This window comes from Xyrauchen texanus, chromosome 38, assembly GCF_025860055.1.
Source record: "Xyrauchen texanus isolate HMW12.3.18 chromosome 38, RBS_HiC_50CHRs, whole genome shotgun sequence".
NCBI classification, from domain to species: Eukaryota; Metazoa; Chordata; class Actinopteri; order Cypriniformes; family Catostomidae; genus Xyrauchen; species Xyrauchen texanus.
The window spans coordinates 32,646,831-32,666,851 of record NC_068313.1 but is presented as its reverse complement, the minus strand read 5'-3'; the positions used below and the strand labels follow the sequence as shown (position 1 = coordinate 32,666,851).

Here is a 20,021-nt window from a genome sequence, read left to right as displayed (position 1 = left end):
AAAAACAGAGTGTGTGATATAGTAGAAATAATTAAACATGCTCTTCCAGAATAGAGATGTGAAGTCTGGTTAATTTTAGCAAATCAGTTTTTCCCATTGGTTAATGTAAACAAAAAAAGCATTGACTTTTTTGTGTGCAATTTGAGTTTAAAATTCACTGGTCAATCATGTAATGAATTCAGTAAAACTGTTTAATCATTTGAGAGCCTTAAAAATATATCTTATATATTTATGTGTGTGTTGCGCAAATCATTATGTCCCCCTCACTTTTGAAATGATTTCTACGCCCCTGAACATTTGATAATAGTGATCTAATACTGCCACCCTAACTGAGATATCTCTATTGTTTTGTGTGTGCACTAGGGCAGATAGTTAATACTCTGACTGTAAAAATAAACCATGCAGTTAGACTATGTAGGCTTATCTAAAAACATTTCTCCTAAAATCAGCTTTAATGTAGATTTCAGTCACTGTACTCTTTGTTAGCATGTAGCGCAGCGAACTACATTTTCAAAAGGGGAAAGCTTGACTGTAGTTTAACACCTTTAAATTACGAGTAAATTAAATAATGTCAATGAAAAATAGGGTTCACTGATTTATTCCCTGTGCAGCAATGTGTAGAATTTCTTTGTTGCTAAATATTTATTTAAATGCTGTTCATCAAATGCTGTTTAGCATCCGTTTCTAAATCAGTTAAATAAATTATGTTTATTTTTTTGTATTTTGTATACACATTTATCTTTGGTTTAATGCTGTCACGTGAGCTGTTTTTTTTTTTGTTTTTTTTGGGGCAGATAGTTTAAAAGCAGTTTAGTTATCAGGCAAAGAGATTGGATGTGCAACTGTGTGCAGTCTGGAAGAGCCGGTAACTACGCATGCGTCGCACTTCAGCCAGACAGCGAGAGCGAACCCGGTGTGAATCGAGGAGGACGCACAGCAGAAACGGCCTGCCTCTGATAGAGAACGGGGAAACCACCGTACACCTGCCCTATTCCCTCTTCGGCGGGCAGGGAGCTTGTACAGAACAGCTCCCTGGACTGTAGTCGTTTGTTTTTGTTAATGGTTCAATGAATGGCCTCCATGGAGTCTCATGGGAGGAGAGATGAGCCGCTGAAGACGAACCTTTGAGTTGAATCTCAATCAGTCAGACGCTCCAGACGAGAATCCGAGGTAGTGGATCGCATTTTTAAACGATTTAACGTTTGCCTTTGTCTTTTTAAGAATGTTATACCATGCATAGCCTTTCAGCGATGGGTTTGGGTGTTAAGAAACGGGAAAAGGTGGGTGCTAGTGGCCTCGTGTTGCCACAAAGCCAGGTGCGCATGAAACTGCATGAAACATAATGATATTTCAGTGTGATTTGTTATGGTTTGGCGTATGTGTGTCTAATGTTTGGTTGGTGAGTTTCCTTAAGCAAACACGAGCAACGTGACTCAAACTAGTCGAGATGTGCTTTTAAACCACCTAGAGTCACACCTGGATGTTTAACAACGTGGGTTAATATACTAATTATTAAGATTTTAATGAGGAAATTCTCTCTGTAGCCATCATATGAAAGAGCAGTGTAGACTAACGATACATGTCCTGTCCATAAACCTTTCAGATGGCCAATATATGTGAGCAAGGGTTGCATGATGGTGCAATATTGCCAAATTGACTTTGTTGCAATGCATAGTTTCCACTTAAGTGTTTAAACAATTAGATAGTTAAGGAGGGTATACTTGGGGCAGTTATAACATACTGTACTTTTTAGTTCTGAATAGAATAGAGTAGTGAAGAAACTATTTTATTGCCACACAGCAAGGCCAGTGGAAATTGTTGTAGGTACATAAACAAATCTACAGTGATATAATATAGTATATACAACAGTTAGTTCCGGTCCTGGAATCTGATTGGACGAGAGACGTTCCATGAGCACTGTTGGTCTGACACCATCAGCACTCCGACGCTTCACTTTGTGTATCACTCCGCTTGTGTTCGTGCCGTTCTAAACTAGGGATGCACCGATCGATATCTGAAATCTCAGTATCGGCCGATACCGATCCAATACCAGTGTTGTTTTTCTCATCAGTTTAGAATATATATACCTCACTGAGAGATGCTAATTATATGTAAAGAAACACAAACCTTTAACTACACATTTTTTCAATATAAATGTACAAACTATTAAGAAGAACTTTATTGTTTACTAGTCTACTGGATAATGTAGCAGCAAAATTAACAGTACTTCCAGTCTTAAGTGTTCTGTAGAAAAGAATGCATTTTTTATTTTATTTAATTGTTGTATATAATTGTTGTATATCAGCACTGCTGTGATTACATATAGCCCTCGGCCTGCGGCCGAATCACAGCAGTGCTGATGTAGGGCCATATCGCACTCTTGCTCGTGTGATATTGCTTAAATATTATGCACTGTAAGACAATAGAATATAGAAATATATAATATTATAGTAATAGTTTACATGGAAGGATGTATACCATTGTAGATGTGTTGAGTAGAAGGTGACAAGATCTCTCTCTTTCTCTCTCATGCCAAACCAGCTGTCCCAATATGGAGCTCAACAAACTGTTGACTTTCTGGATGGTGTGTATATGCTTCTTGTGGGAATGTCGAGCAGACAAGCCTGTTCAAGTTAGCACAGACCCCCAATCAGTGGACAACGGTGTGTCAGGTGAGTATGCCCTTGCAATGCCATCATAAACAAGAGGTGACGATCCCTTTCAACAAGAAAGATGTGCTCCAAATTTCTGTGCATTAGAGCTTTCCGTAACAGTGCTGTAGTCTTATTTAGAAATTGTATGGGGATCTAAATATGGACCGGCTGAGAATAGGATGGGAATGCGTTCTCTGTTAAGCTCTGTTTTGGGTTAGGCTGCACTTTGGCAGCGTGTCAAATAAAGGTGCCTAGCGCGTCATTGCGTGTACGATTACTTTCTGAATGTCTGTTCTAAGGTAGCTATTCCTTAGAGGTCAACCGTGTAGATTCCAAGAGATGATTGGGATCTGTTGAGTCTTGCTCTGATGCCTGTGCTTAACGAATGTGTGCAACAGCTTTAGTGGAGTAGCAAAACTCTGTTTTGACTTTGGTGTGAATCTTCCATTAAATGTGCGTAATTGGTTTTGTGTTTTTTTGTGTTTTGGTTTCTACTCTTAGTGGGCTTCTCCGACAGCCACTAATGATAGGAATTGAGAGGTATTTAAAGGAATAGTTCTCCCAAAAATGAAAATTTGCTGATAATTTACTCACCATTAGGCCATTCAAGATGTATCTGTGTTTCTTTCTTCATCAAAATAGAATTTAAGATTTTAAGGATTTTATTTCAGGCCTACTCCTTTAAACAATGCAAATTAATGTACTCCATTTTTTGATGGTACAAAATGTATATTTAGGGTGCATCATAATAATCCACACAACTCCAGCCAACAAATACATTTCTTCTGAACCCAAACGATTGATTATTTTTTGAAACTAAACAATACTTGTATACTTTCTAACCACAAATGCTCGCTTTCGTACATCGCTGTGATGCACACTCATGAGATGATGACGTAAGCTCATTGGCAAGGTCATGCTTGGAGGCAGGAAGCGCATCATTGTTTACAAGAGAAACTTGCACAGACCACAGATCAAGAAGCATTGTTTACATCTCAAAACAGTCCAAAACTATTTCAAACACAGATGTCATAGGATTTTGATTTTAGGAGAGAAGAGATGGCTAAGATGGATCCTCAAAATTCTAATAAAACAGCCATCATACAGTTTGATACGTTGTAAATAATAGGAAGACACAGACACACACACCCATACACAGAAATAAATAAATAAAATAAAAAATCCTTTCAATAATGATGAAAAAACAAAACAACAACATTACTGCAGTAAATAACCATCCTTTATTTCGTAGCAATGCCATTGCATTTTCTACTTGTGCTTTTTCTTTAGCAGAAATATGTAGGCTATTTGACAATTTTCACACATACCTGAGTTTGCAGGAAAAACAGCACGGGCACAGCCGATGAATTTAGATATCGACCCTTTGCTTCTTTCGATGGTCTGAAATCCTCAGGGGTAAAATGTTAACTGCACAGCCTCCAATATTTGAGAGAATGTAGGGGTGTACTGATATCCATGTTCAGCATGATAAGCCAGAGCTTCAATCGCTCATGATCATCTATAGGCAATCTATGAAAAGTTTATATTTTTCCCTCTGTGCATTTTCTTTGGGATTTCTGAAGGTTGAAGCATCCAGGATACACACACCAAACACTTTTGAACAACACACTTAAACAAATCTACCGCAAAGATGATAAACTATTGTGTAGCGCTCCTCTTGTGAACAATGCTTCTTGACGCCGCCTCCACGTGACGAGTGACCTTACCAACGAACTTACATCATCCCTCTCATGAGTGCACAGATGTACGGAAGCTAGGGCTGCAACTAACAATTATTTTTATAATCGACTAATCTAACAATTATTAGAACGATTATTCGACTTCCGCTATTATTGCAATGATTAATCATTAACTCTTAACCGTCTATTCAGCTTGTGCCTGACTTAAAAGGTTGTATTAAACGTGCTTACTAACAATAAAGAGGACAATCATCTTTTAAAAATACCTCTAAATGACATTCACTGAATTAAAGAGGAAAAACTATGATTTTTATTGTTTAATTAAACATTTCAAAAAATCCTATTGTTATCAAGTGTTTTCAATTGTTTTCCATTTAACATTGTCTAAAAATCCTTAAAACAAGAGACATTTACTTGAGAAGAAACATATAAGATATTTAGACTTGCTTTAAGAGAATGTATCTTAAATATAAGTGTATTTTGATATGTATTTTGATATGTATTTGATATGTATAAGTGCATACTTCTGCCACTGCAGTAAAGAACAAATATTCTCATATTCAAGATATTTGCTCTAAAAGCAAGTCTAAATATCTTACATGCTGCTTCTCAGGTGAACATATCTTGTTAGATTTTTTGATATTTAAATATTAAAATTAATAAAATCTTATATTCAAAATTCTCCAATAATTTTTTTTCTTCTGCAGTATAGCTGCTAAAGTGAATGTAAATAAGGAGTTTTAGATATTTATATTAGATATTTATAACGAACCAAAAAAGACAAATTTCTTTAAAAAAAAATGTTGCATTGTATAATGGGCTAAGACTACACCCTCTCACCTTTCTTGATATCGATCCATTTTTAACTCACTAAAAACTCTTCCTTATTTAAAGAGCTGCATATCACAGATTTTCTTCACCATAAGATACAAACCGTGACACTCATATTATAATTCACTATGTCACGATCAATCACTATAAACAAAATTTAGCTGCAGCAAGCGTGCGCTAGTGATGAGCGTCTCCGCGAATATTCCTCATATTCAGTGTGGTGGTAGTTAGATGGTGAAACCGATTGGTTGTTGAGCTGCTTTTGACTATAACCAATTTTTGGCACAGTTTGAAGATTGGCATCTTTTGACTTGCATCTGACCATTCAAAACCAAATCACCTCCATGCTATTGATGACAACCCACATCTAGCAATTAAATCTAGCGTGGGTTGCAAGGTTATTGTGTTTGATGATTTTCTCCTCTCGCCAGACGACTTTTAGACAACCAAAATATTTTATTGTCAACGTTGTCGATAGGGCTGAAACGATTAGTCGACATTAATCAATATCAAAAAAATAATCAATTGTTTGGGTTCAGAAGAACTTTATTTGTCGACTGGAGTTGTGTGGATTATTTTGATGCACCCTAAATATGCATTTTGGACAAAAAAAATTATATTCACTTGCATTGTTTAAAGGAGGAGGCTTGAAATGAAATCCTAAAAATCTTACATTCTGTTTTGATAAAGAAAGAAACTCTGATACATCTGGGATGGCCTGAATTATCAGCACATTTTTGGGTGAACTATTCCTTTAACAGTTCTGTTTCTGATTCCCGAACACGTTCTTTCGTTAGATGGAGCGCAAAGAATATAACAGAACACGGGCATCTTTTAAGGTGTTTACAAGTCGTCTAAATAGGTGTCTTATTTGCGAGACGCTGAAAAAATGAAGTATAGGTCTCTGCAGAACAATAGTGGCTTTTAAAGGTAAAAAGCAATAAAATATAACTGAAGAAGTAGATCCGCACACTGGTTATATTAGTCCCTTTTATTTGTTAAAAACAACAGCAACAAAGATCATTTAGATCGAAACGTTGCTAATGTTTTTAATCAATAAAAAGGAATAACATAACAGTTTGCAGAACTACATCAGTTACACTAAAAGTAATAATGATAAAAAAATGTATCTTAGCTTTTCTTGATTTAAGCTTTGTTTAAAATATCATGAGAATATTAAATTGGGAATTCAGTATGGTGAATTGAACCGAATCGTGAGACGAGTGTATCGTTACTCCTACAGACAGGTGCAAAAATGGTAATGGCCTTTTAATAAGTTTGGCTTCTAAACTGAATATGCACACTGATTTTCATGAAAGTTTAAGGTCGCCCTGATGCGTGTATCATATCATTTATAACAGTATTCCACAGATGTTCCAGAATTGTTAAAATAACCAATTGTCATAAAAAATCAGAACCATTTCGTTATTCCCAACCCTAATAGTCATAAACCACCTATTTCTTCCCTGGGTTCATGGTTGGGACCGTTTGCCATAGCTTATTTATGGAGCACAGCACAGACGTTAAAGGAATAGTTCACCCAAACATGAAAATGATCTCATTATTCACATACCCTGATACCATCCCAGATGTGTATGACTGTTTTTCTTCAGTAGAACACAAGTTAAGATTTTTAGAAAAATGTTTAAGCTCTGTAGGTCCTTACAATGTAAGTAAATGGGTGCCATCAGGCTGTTGGCTATTTAAAGGCATATTTAGGCAGCATAAAAGTAATCCACACAACACCAGTCAATCAAGTAATGCCTTCTGAAGCTGGTGTAAGAAAGAAATCGATAATTAAAAAGCTTTTAACTTCTTTAAATGTTTTTAACTTAATCATTACTAACTCTCACGTGACGTTCATCCATCTATTGTATACAAAGTGTGCGCTTCCGACTTCTCATGTGTGAACGAGGCATAGCGCTTACGTCGCTGATGCGTCGACTGCTGGCAGGAAGCATTTTTTTAAGTTAATAAAGTTTTAATTATTGATTTGTTTCTTTTGTAATCTGTTTGCTTCAGAAGACATTAAGTGACTTTGAGTAATCATGTGGATTACTTTTAGGCCTAAATATGCCTTTTGGACCATCAAATAGCCAGCAGCCTGATGAGCTTCAACATTTTTCTAAAAACCTAAATTTGTGTTCTGCTGAAGATAGACAGACATGCACATCTTGTATGGTATTAGGGTAAGTGAATAATGAAAGAATTTACATTTTTGGGTGAACTATTCCTTTAAGTGAACAATTTTCTTAATGCAAATGGCGTTTATATAAAGCTGCTGTTAGTATATGTGCACCAATCTTGGACTTGTTCGTCATCAAACATGTTCTGCTTGAATGGGCTGAGCGTAATTGAAGCTTGAAGACACAAAAGTTGGCCTTTAAAATGATTGCCTTAGCCTTCTAGTGTGCTTGTATTTCTGTGTTATGTTACTGAATCATATAATTTTGACTGCAAAATAATGACTTCGAAGCCAAGCCACAGTGACCACAGTGTGCTGTAAGGATTTCTTGAACTGGAACATAGCCAAGTCATTAAGCGATACTACAACATCTGGCTACAGGTCAAACCAGACTGTTGCACAGTCTCACCCTTATTCAGACACAATGTTGCCCTGAATTTACCCGTACGGAGTCCCTACTCTAGTTTGTCTAAATTTAAATTTTACATAGATGTTTTTAAAGAGATAAAGACTGGAAAAGTGTCATAGATGATGGGGTTTTATGTTTTTTCCAATTCTTAGATTAACAGACACATGGGAAATTTGGTCAGTTTGGCCTTCAAGTTAATTTCACAAGCTTTCAAGCAAGTGTGGGTTTGGGACATTTCCTGTTTTGTTTTTTTTAATTGATTTATTTATTTGTATTCTCCCTTCCCATTCATTTTTCTTGAGTTGTGTTTTTAAGCAAGATGCTGTACTTAACATTTATGTGTTTCTATGGCTTTGCTTCTGTTCTCAAATGTTATTTAGGTGGGAATAGTCAACACACAAAGTTGTTGTACAATGTAGTTTTTATTTTTTTTTTTGGAAACCTAATTATTGGCATTCCAATTTCAAATTAAAGATATTTTAATTAGCAGAAAGGAATGGTGTTCTGTAAAACCAGTTTGAAAATAGTCATAATTGCAATGGGCCCTTTTCACATCCTGTGATGATGAGTTAACACCTTATTTAGCAGTGTATATAACATTATCATTTGGTTTAATGGGTGCTGATCTAAATCGTGATCGTGTCTAGTTTCAGGTCCGATCTCTTTGTTTTTATTGCAGCAAACACAAAAACTAATGCTCTAATGAATAAGCAATTTTATTAGTCATAGTGTCACTAACAGTTTAACCTTCAATAATGGCACAGTGCATTATTTTATGCAGTTGCTTAATAAATTGTGATTTGTGTTGCAACAAAATGCCAAAGACTGTAAACAAATCATAGATACAGTACTAATAATTTCTCACTAAAGCGGTTTTAGAGCTTGTAATATATATATATATCTCAAATAAATGTTAGCATTTCATAATTAATGTAAATTGAATGTAATTTTACAGTGTGTGACACATATAACTGCAGCATATAACTTGTAAAAATGTTGTAAAGGGCACTTTAAAAAGAAAAATCGGTGTCGGATCGGTATCGGACAATCTCTGTGTTAAAATAAATCAGTGATCACATTGGCCTCAAATTTCCAGATCGGTGCACCACTAGTTTATAAGTTGTGGTAATACAGTTGTGGATTTTTCCTTTCCTGTTGAACCAAGTGGGAAAGCAAAATTTAATTTGCTTCGTTCTCCCTTTCCCACAAAGTTTTACTCCGCTATAGTTTACTTCCACATTCAAACCTGGAAATGTGGAAAGGGTCCATTTCTTTTGGTGATGCTATAGTGGCTCAGAATTTACACATTGCACCTTTAAAGACTGTTGCACAGATCCCATTTTAATACATATTTCTTGTCAATATTTCAGTGATTTACAAGAGTACGCTTTGATATTGTGCTACACAACGAATCAAATGAACAATCAAGATTATAATTACAGCTGCCACAATTAACTAATAGTGAAAAGTTTCAATTATATCAGACCATGTAGGTCTAATCATGATGGATAAAATGTTCTATTTAAGGTGTTTATATGTAGGGTGTAACGATAATCAATCATTAACCAACTATTCATATTATTTTATGCTCTAATGCCAGCCATATCCGTACACGTTTCTGTTATGCGATGCAGCTACCTTATGAAATACATTTTGCTTTAAGCTCTAAATATGCTTCTCATGTGGGCCATGGACGTGCACAGTGAGATTGAAGTTGCACTCTGCTCTATCCATGTGTGAGCGTGTCAACAGGGCTGCGAGCCCCAGTGACAGGATAGCGCGGAGCAGTTCACAGATGCAATTTAAATCAGGCATCCTTTAATATGATGGCGCATGCAACACAATTGAATTCTATATGAGTATTTTCACTTTTAAAGCGATTTGGAGCAATTCGACCATGCCAAATGGCTAAAGAGATTAGATATTCTGAACAGCGCTGAAGAGGGAGCGAGGAAACGCCTGCCTTGTTGCACCAACATCAATTACAAGACTTTTCACATCTTAAAATCCTTACTTAACACCCTTACTAACATTTATTGCTGTAAACTGTAACTTAATTTTTCAACACAACCATGGAAGAAAAAAACTCTGATCGCATAATCTCCTTTCATGGGTATAAGTATTTTGGATTGAAATACTTGCTTGACTATTGTAGAAATGACATTGTTACAGTAGTGTTTACCACAGTCCACAAGTCAATGAGCTGTCATCAAACTATTGATAATCACTTTTATGTGATTTTGAGATATATACACACTGAAGTACCTTATTTTGTTGTAGATGTCCCAATGTGGATTTTGGATTTGCATTTTTCAGAGAGCTCAATAAAATATTAAATTATTATTTTGGTTGCATTTTTTAAATTATAAATTGTATTGATTGTGTAGAATAGGCACATAATATCGTAAAATCAACCGCAGGCCCGAATCGAAATCATATCGTGGCAGACTTTGAGGTATCGACAAACATCGGATCGATGGCTAAGAGGATCGATACAAGATCGTATCATGATGAAACTGGCGAATTACATTCCTATTTATATGTGCAGCGGTGGAGCATTATAACCAATCAGAAACAAGTCTGTTGCCTGCTTTTGTGTATAATTCAAAATTTGAATAACAGTTCAGTTCTATTTCATACTTCTAAGAGAGCCAACGCGAAGCTGACAATTAGGCCCTTCACTTGGGTCTTCATTTACTGATAAAACAGCTAAAGTCTTTTAGAAACCGTTCTTGGCTCGTTTAGGATTCGCAGCTTACATAAAGTATATGGCGTGCAGATGCTCCACACAATAAGTATTTTAAGGTGTAGTGTATTAATCTAAATTAATTCCAATTACAATATCAAGGGAAATAATTGACAATTATGAGTTGTCATAATCATGCAGCCCTACTTTTAAAACCTCTACATGTATTTTGTGCGCCACAACATCATCCCTGTGACCAAAAACTCTCAAGCTTCAGTGAAGATGATCATTGACCGCCACACCTCTATAGCCCTTGAGCTTTGGAACTTCCTGTGTGTCAGGTCCTAAGAGAACAACACAGAGAGAGCCTAGTGTCTCATGAGGCTGAGGGTTATGCTCCACAGAGTGCCTGGTTTTGTTTTCAGCCCTACTGGAGGCGAGTGTTTCATTAGCTACAGTTGATGCGCTCATCCTTAACGGGCCCTTAGAGACAACAGGCCCCTCATCTCCTTTCAGTTATATAACGGCAGATAAACCGAAAGAAACTTGATGCTTCTTGTCCCCTGTTCTGCCCATTTGAGACGCAAGCATTCATGTCCTAACACGTAAGGGAAAACCATTAATGTGATTAAGTTAATGTGAAGGTTTGCTTATCGACACTGTTCTTGATTAGCTGTGCTATTAAAATCGTTGTCAGGAGAATTAATTATTACATAATGTGACCAGAAACATGACTCGCTGTATCTAAACAGGGTTCAGCGATATAACCAGTAATTATGGCAGTGCTTTTGGTCTAAGTTTTGTTCATGTTACAAAAATAGCTCTTTATGCAAGACGTATTTGACATGTATAACATCACTTGGTACCTTAAGGCCAGAAATATAGTCTATGCAAGTACTCAAACCCAGATGTTTGGCTAATGCATTGCTAACCCACTGTTCCATTGTATATACTTAATATATGTTTGATCGTTAGTGTGGCAGGGCGATAGTGTTATCCCCAATGTCAGGGCAGTTACACCTCTGGAATACTTCATTCTGATTGGTCGGTTGCTAGTGATTGTTCCAGTTACTGACAAGCGTCTCCATTCAGACATTTTTGCATTCATTTAAGTACTGTATATTTACCTTTTTCCTGTGGCGCTACTGATACAGCTTCAAAGACACTGGAGAAATGCAGGTTCTGGTTCGACGGAAACCAAGAAGTAATCGCATTCAAAAAATCACTAGTCGGCGTGATTCTAAAGATGCGTTTTCAACTCCTTTTACATCTCGCTTTTGCTGCCACTTTGTGGTCATTTCACCAGGTAACTGGAGTGCACACGTTGTCATTCATCCAACAACACTTCCAGCTTCGGCCACTGGGGGCAGTGGCTGGAACTTGGATACGCACAGGAGAATTTCCAACCTACTGTTGCCGAATTCACAGTGAGATCTGTATGCATTTTTCTGTAAATAGTTTTTTTTTTTTTTTTTTTTTTTAATGACCGCTAAATGATGTATAGTATTTGACTTTTGAAACCCAATCTTAGATGCACTGCTAGTTCCATATTCTATGGACTTTGTTAATTTCTTTATTTAGTAATTAGCTGTGTATTATGTGGGATAATGTACAGTCAGTATTGCAAAAATAGTCCTGATCACCCTGTCAGGGTTTATTTTGTTATAAGGTTATTGACCGTTGTCCCAAGCAACCGATTTCCTTCAAAGCTGTGCTAATTTTATGCATTTCATATCCCTCTGTGGTCTGTTTCTTATGATAGTAAAAAAAAAAAATGTAACTCAAACTCAGACCCATTTATTTATTGAAGTAGCTGTGCAATATATAATATTGCTTAATTTCTTTGGATATTGCATATATTTTTGGGTTTGCTCAGTTTGTTTTGCATTCCTCAGACTGCTTTATTAGAGGGTGTATTTAATGTCCTCAAAAGTTGTAGTTCATTCTGTTTGGTAAGTGATACATTTCAGAAACTAGATTTGATTTTTCTTAAAGTCTATTTGCCAGCCTCCCCACCCCATCCCCAAATACCTACCAACCCCTAAGGAGGACTTTACTATAGATATCCTTAAGACTTCTGTCTCAGCTCTTGCAGTGCTGTGAGAGTAGAATCTCTGGTTTCTATATGACATCCCAAGGTTCTTTTTTCTTGTGGGTGTCTTTGACAGGTGCTTCTGAGTTGACGGGTTATTAAACTATGAAAAATGGCAACTTTTACAATGTGACTATATGTAGAGTTTTTGCTTGGCAAATTAACAGAAGTCTAGTGTTTATTTTGTTTATCTTTTTTTTTCTTCAGTTTCTTCCTGTCCCTACCTCTGTGTTTCAATTTCTCTTTGTTATATCAGCAAATATGCATTTAGATGAAAACCAGATATTTCAAAATTACGCCAAACATTTTCTATACTCTCCCAGTATATTGTTTTGATGTAAGGTCTTATTAAAAATAATTGAAGATGTGTCTTTGGGTTATTTATCAATCCTGTTTCCATAATATTTTCCTTTTTAAATTAATGAACTATTCCATAAATAAAACAACTTTTCTGACATCATCCTTTCAAGAAGTGAACACTTTAAGGATGAGTTGAAGTTTCTTCTTTTTTTCACTTTATTTTCTGTTTTGCCATGTTTGACAGTAATCTGACTTTCCTTTGCCTGCCTTGGGCAACAATGGACCTGCCCAGATCTTGTCGTTTCATGCCAATGATGGTTGGCGCTGTTGATGCGTAATGTTTTTAATGAATAGTTTCTTTTAATTGTTTAAAGTGATCCGGTTAAGTCAGCCTGTTTTATAGAATGCCCCTACTTCTGTTTCTTTCTCTGCCCAGAAAAAGTATTAACAGACCATTCCAGGCCTTTGTAACCTCTTCTGTGGTAACCTAACAGCTGTACAGATTTACAGACTAAAAATAGTTGTCAGCTAGTTTTAGTTAATACCACCTCCTGGTCTATATTTATCCTCTCTCATAGTTTGCGCTGGAAACCTCCACAGGCGGAATGGGATTTTGAGGAGGGCTTTTAGAAGGACTTCGGAAATTTGAAATTGGACCTGGTCCTCACTGCAGAGGCAGACAATCCTCATTAGCATTGATATTCTTATTAAAGAGTGCTGAGTGGCCTCGGACAGTCAAAGCAGTGATCACTAATGTAACGGGCTGTATTGTCTTCTCATCATTTCCAAAGTGGCGGCGTACTTTCATTGCTTTCTTTTGTAATGTGGGTCAGAAATTTGTTATAAGCTCGACTTCTCCTTCCTAATTTAACCTCTAGGGGATTGTGATGGTCTAGTGGTTAATGAGTTTTACTGGAAACCAAAAGGTTGCACATTCGAAACCCACATTGGCCGCTGTGTCCCTGAGTAATAACTTGGGTGGTTTGCTGACCTATTTTGTTTTAATAACTCACTGTTTCTGTCTCTTTCCTGTAGAGCTTTGCCGCTTTGACAAACCCCTTTGCCAGGATGAGAATGCCATCCTTAGTTTTGAGGCCATCCGCAGCATTCACAAACAAATGGATGACGACGCCAATGGAAATGTGGATGTTGCAGAGACTGATGGGGTCAGTGATTTTCTTTTCTAGCTTCAAAGTTGTTACTAAGCTGTTTTTACAATATTTGGGCATTTGATTAACAATTGTCCTCTTCTATCTAACCCCAAACTTGGGGTAGTTGATTAAACAGTTGATAAATTTTTCTTATAGAAAGGAAATGTTCATGTCAGACTGAAGGAAAATGAATAACATGCTGACAGGCAGCCTGATGCTTTTAACCAAAGGCAAAAAAAAAAAGGCTTAAACCAGTCGAAGATGGTTTTCTGTGTTTAGCTGGTTTAATCTGTTCTAGCTGGTCTTCCAGCTTGGCCAAGTTGGTGTTTAGCTGGTTTAGCACATCGGTCAATTGGCCTTTCATCCTGACCAGCTGTCAAGTGAAACCAGAAAACCAGACCAGCCTAGGAGACAACCCTCAGACCAGCACACTAGCTTAGCTGGTTTAGGCTTTTTTTTTTTTTTTTTTCCCAGCAGGGATATTTTGTTCTATTTTGCCCAAAAAAATAAGATTAAGATTCCACAGTTCATTTTACAAGCAGTACAGTCGCAAGATTGCTCATGGATCACAAGTTCACTATCCTTTTAACTTCCAGGATCCTTTACTTTTAATGGATGCTTGTAAATAATTAAATTTTGTTAATTCATTCTGTCTTGTGCTCTTTCCAGTGGTCTGGGCAGTTTAACCTCTTAAATTCGGTGAGGAGGTTCTATATGGCTACATTATCACTTAAAACACTAAAGTCCCTGGATGGATAAGTTGGGTATCGTTTGAAAACTAAGGGTGTGTTCACACTTGTAGTTCGGTTCTCTTGGTCCTCTTAGTCTGGACCAAAAAAGAAAATGATACATTAATCCTGGTTCACTTAGTGTTCACACTGGCATTTTTAACACCAAACCTAAAGATACAAAACAAATCGCATCAGGTAAAAGTCACGACCTGATTGGACCGCTTTTATGATGTATATTTTGCGACAGAACTTGCCGAACATCCGAAACAATGCTGCCTACTGGGATAAATTCGCTCGTTGGATTTATATATGTATATATGGTGGTATTTTTACCAGCTGAGAACAAACGAAGAGCTAATAAAATGTGTAAAAGGAGTCAAAACTGCACCAGGAATTCCTCCGTTGTACACACAAACAAAGATATGCTTCAAGGATGGCTGATGGTGGTTCCGAAGCCTGTACCAAACTATAGTGGGAAACATAGCTCCTATGGTGAGAAGAACCAGGAGGTATGCTTGAGGTCAGTATTAGGCAAATTACTTACTGTTTTTGGTCTGTTTAGGCGTCTTTGGTCCATGTAGCATTCATTAATCAACAGAACTGCACCAGAGTTCGTTTGGAAGTGGACCGAGACCCATTATTCAGGCGGTCTCAGTCCGCTTGTTTGGTGCGCACTAAGGTCTGGATGGCAGAGTTCACACTTGTTCAAATGAACCGCACTAACAGAGCAATCGCACCAGAGTTCGTTTTAATCGAACCAAAACTGCCAAGTGTGAACACATCTTAGAATCTTAACTTTTGAGAGAAGTTGCATAAAATAACAAAAGTCCTGAAAAAATCTGGCAAATTTGCACCACCTGAAGTTTGTTTTTGATGAATATGAATTAGCACTAAAATAGACAAATCATATAACAAATGAAAGCTCTCATTCTCAGGAAGGTGACTCTATAGTTTATTTTGTTGCCATCATAACACAGTTTGAATTATTGTCAAAAGTATCACATAGTGAAATTTTATTTTGACAAGGCATAAAATGCAAATGTCTCTTTGTGCTGACCACTGATCTGTAAGCCCCAAACAGCCTAATACTTATAATCAAATCTTAACTTGGGTTGTTAGCTTTAAAATGAGTTTAATACATTTCTTGTTTACTTATTTCTTAGCTTGCTTGGGTGAATAATCCAATGTTGTGTCAATGTTTTTGAATATACAGAATATGAAATCTGTTAGAAAAACTATGAGAAACAAATCATCAGCAAAATAGGTTACCATCTATTGAAGGTGAAATGTTACAAGTCATTGGAAAGCGGAGAATCCCAGAATGGAGATCACCTAGATTGGGCTGAGACAAGATATTCAACAAAACAGTGTGGAAGCTCTCAGCACTTCAAAAAAAGTGCTAAAATGCATTCGAGCACCACCTACATTTCAAATCAGTATAATGGGATGGAAAGTCATTGAGAAAAAAAAAGTTTTCTAGTATTTGCTGCCATCCAGTGTAATAAAATAAGAGGTTTTGCTTGAACACAGGACACAGAACTGAAATGGAATGCTTTTAAACTTTAGACAAAGATGAATGTTTTTAAGAATTGTTTTTTTTCCATAAAATTGTAAACGTACACAGTTATTTATTAATTATTGCAATCATTTTTGAAAATATAGGCGGTTATCTTGAATTGAGACCATTTTTATGAAATTAGTCCACTGTATGTGTGAACAGAGCTTTTAAATTTGAGTGTGAATATTCCTGCAGATTATAAGATGTTATGCTTAAGTACAAAGTGGATTTTCTCAGTCTATGTGACAGTGGAGAAGCCTGTGTCATTGTTGGTTTTATTAAATCATGTGCTCTTGGGGTTCCTTAAGAAAACAAAAAGCAGCTTAAACAAGCCTTAATCTTATCAAGCTGGTAAGACTGGTCTTTTTTGGTTACACAGGGGTTTCGGCCATTTTTGAGCTGGGCAAGCTAGGAGACCAGTTAGTGTTATTTGCACAAGTTTAGGTAGTTCGCCAGGCTGTAAACCCCTCATCTTTTAGAAATGTACCCTCCAGGAAGTGAGGTGATACAACTCTAAGCAGCCTACAGTTATGGACAAATGGTCAATAGGGGCACCACGATATGAAATACAGCCTTGAAAACTAGCAATTCTTTCTTCTATTGTCAACTGTTACCAGTAGGAATCAAACTCTCAATTTGATTTCGATGTCAATTCATATAGGTATATTTCAGTTATGTCTCTTTTGCTTACATGTGAAAGACATTATTTTTCCAGCTAATACTGTTAATTATACAGGGGACCTTTTTGCTAGGTATATTACAAAATTATTAATTTTACCTATCTAATTTTATATATGTAATGATATTTTATTGGTTTTCCATTATTTTGGTCACATTTTGGCTTTATAAAAATGAACAAATCATGTGTTCAATCAATGAATAACATTTTTATTGTTAAGTTGAATAATTTGTACCATTTACATTTAATTTATTGAACACATGCTAAAACCAGCTGTTCTGTAAAGAGCATCTGTAGATGAGTTTATGTTAACGAGAGAAACTCAAACAGCTTTATCTCATCTGTGCTATGCATGATTATAATTAAATTGTAATTTTTTTTGTTTGTTTTTGATCAACAACTGACTGTAGAGAACAGAAAGGGTATTAAAAGAGACATTATTCAATTCAAAATCAGTTGCATGGATCTTGTCTTTGGACATGTATTACATGGAACATCTTTTACTCTCAGCAAGCAGTGTAAGGATTTCGCTGCTGAATCCTCCACCACTATACTACACAATCACTGGGGAGTGATATCTAAACATTTACCAGCCAGTTGCCAATATATCCGTTTTAGCCACATAGCGTGAAATTTGGTTGCAAGTGCGAGTGATTTCCTTGCATTGTACTGGGGGTTGCGCATAGAGTAAAAGATCGATCTTGGGATTTAAGAATCGATATTGAGATGAAGATCGCGATGCATCGGAAAATCAATTATTTTTACCCACCCCTAGTTATCATCCATATCTGCACATGGTTTAGCTCCGTTCCTAGGATGACATTACCTGTCTCCAACCTTTTGTTAGCCTAGCCACAATCACTTTAGCCTCTTTTCCACCAGCAGGGTGCTTGTGCCCAGTCTGAAACTGGTTTGTTTGTCTCCACAGCAGAAAAGTTGGTTCTGGACCAGAAAAGTTGGCTCCACACTGGCCCCTTAAATGGTATCAAAACAATAACTGGTAATAGGTGGGATAATAGGGCTGGGTATTGATACAGATTTCCAGATTTATTTGATTCCGATTCACAAGGGCTTGATTAGGTTAAATTCCGAACTCTATCAGGCTCAGTCATATCAGGATCGTTCAAATAAAGAACAAGGTTAATCAAAATCTATATTTTTTACAAAGATCTACAGGATACTGTTGTCACCAAGTTTTTTAAGCTACAGCTCAGTCTTGCAAGGCTAACACATAACAGCTTTGCGCAAAACTAGATTGCTTCCCTTTTACTCCGTGCAGCCATCTACACTGAAAACGGCAATGCTGTGCTTGTTCAGTTGATGGACATCCATTCCTATGAATGTCAAGTTGCAGAAAGTTGCATGTTTTATTTACAATTATTACAGGTCCTTTTGTTGATGGGTTATATAGCAACATGGTCAGTTACAACATCGTTCACCTCAAGTCAGTGGAAACATGCCAGTTCTGAGAGTGGTTCCCAGTTCCACTGGCCAAGAAGCAGAAACATTTAAGTAAATAACATATAAATGGCAGCTAGCTTTGAGCAACATTAGAAAATGAGTACAAAGCAGCTATTTATTGTTTTCGTTTTTTACTATTATTTGATGGTTCTTGTACCATTTTATTGTTATATATATTTTTTGTTACTTGAAACCATTGGGTCTTTGCCCAAGGAAACCCACAGTCACCAGGCTCATTGGTGCATGTTGGATATCATTTTGTAAATGTATGCGCCCTTCTTGGCTTCCTTTCAGTTTAGCAATATGTTGTGTAGGCGTGCTGCATGCACTCTACCCTAAGCAGCATAATTGCTAATCCGATGCAATGGCAGCCACATCTTTGGTTCCTGGAATTTTGTCTTCGTTTCTCTAATCTATTATTGAGCCACATCTCAAAATTAAGACTTTGATAGCATGCAGTCTCAGACAGATAAAAACATGCAATTTAACTGATAAATATGGTTGTGCTGCATGTAACTGATTTGAAAACAGAACTAGTTGTCTCAGCATTGGTTACCACACAGTACGAACAGACCCTTGCCCATCTTAATCAACACTTGTCTTCGAGTTGGCATGTTGAAGAATGTCTCGGCATCAATGTTTTCAGGACTGTGTTTTCACTGTGTGAAAAGCTTGTCTCATTTTCTCTTCAGTGCAGTAATGGTGACGGCGTTTCCAGTGAAATTGTCATTTTAATTATTGCAGCTTTGACATAATGTCAAGCAGTGTGCACATTAGATATTTTGTTGGAAAAAGCAAAGCATCTGTCAGTGTTTCGAATCGATATATCAGTTATATCAGCCACTAGGGTTGCTAAAAATTTTACAAAGCAGAAACCCGTAGCTTAATCTGCAAACTGCATCGCAGATGGGCACTTCTAGTGTAGATAGTTTTGTTAATTTATAATGGGAGTAGTTTAGTTTTGACATGTTAAACACTTGCATCCGGTAATTATAATGTCAATTTTGCTTGCATATGAAAATATGCTTACACCAACCCCCATCTAAGTCAGACTGTGAAACGACCCCCACTCCCTGTCAGACAAAGAGAGAACCTATTTCCCACCCTAAAGTTCAAAATGCTTCTGCAAAGATCACATCCTAGCACTGGCCCTGGGAACTGAATTTTGAACATTATGAAAATATTTATTTTTAAAATTAAAGAAAATAATCACTGTTTCAAAAGTATAGTCACAAGACTATATGCATGAAAACATGATAGCTAACTAACTTTTTCTGTGTCTCAAATTTCAAGCATTGTATAGCCTTCATTCCTCAAAACAATGATTGACTGACGAGTTTCTAGGGAAAGCGGTTTTTTTTTGTTGCCATTTTTTTTTTTACCTAATATTGACCTTAAGACATGCCACTCTATTGCATACTGTGGCAACTCCATAAACAAACACAAAGACAATGTGAAGCTTAATTTAATGAACCAAATATCTTTCAGCAGTGTTTGATATAATGGCAAGTGATTTTTCTAGTACCAAATTAGCAATTTAGCATGATTACTCAAGGATAAGGTGTTAAAGTGATGGCTGCTGGA

At 36.6% G+C, this 20,021-nt stretch overlaps 1 protein-coding gene across 3 annotated transcripts in view; it reads left to right on the top strand.

The window, feature by feature from the left end:
* Positions 1 to 887: 887 nt before the first annotated feature.
* The window catches only part of LOC127631840 (stromal interaction molecule 1-like), a 58,239-nt gene continuing 39,105 nt past the window's right edge, over positions 888 to 20,021 (top strand). For all 3 annotated transcript variants that reach the window (XM_052110213.1, XM_052110212.1, XM_052110214.1), the window contains exons 1-3: positions 888 to 1,170; positions 2,542 to 2,672; positions 13,893 to 14,023. In XM_052110213.1, the coding sequence (XP_051966173.1) occupies positions 2,552 to 2,672; positions 13,893 to 14,023 (252 nt within the window). In that variant the 5' untranslated portion in view covers positions 888 to 1,170; positions 2,542 to 2,551. The remainder of the gene's footprint in view (positions 1,171 to 2,541; positions 2,673 to 13,892; positions 14,024 to 20,021) is intronic.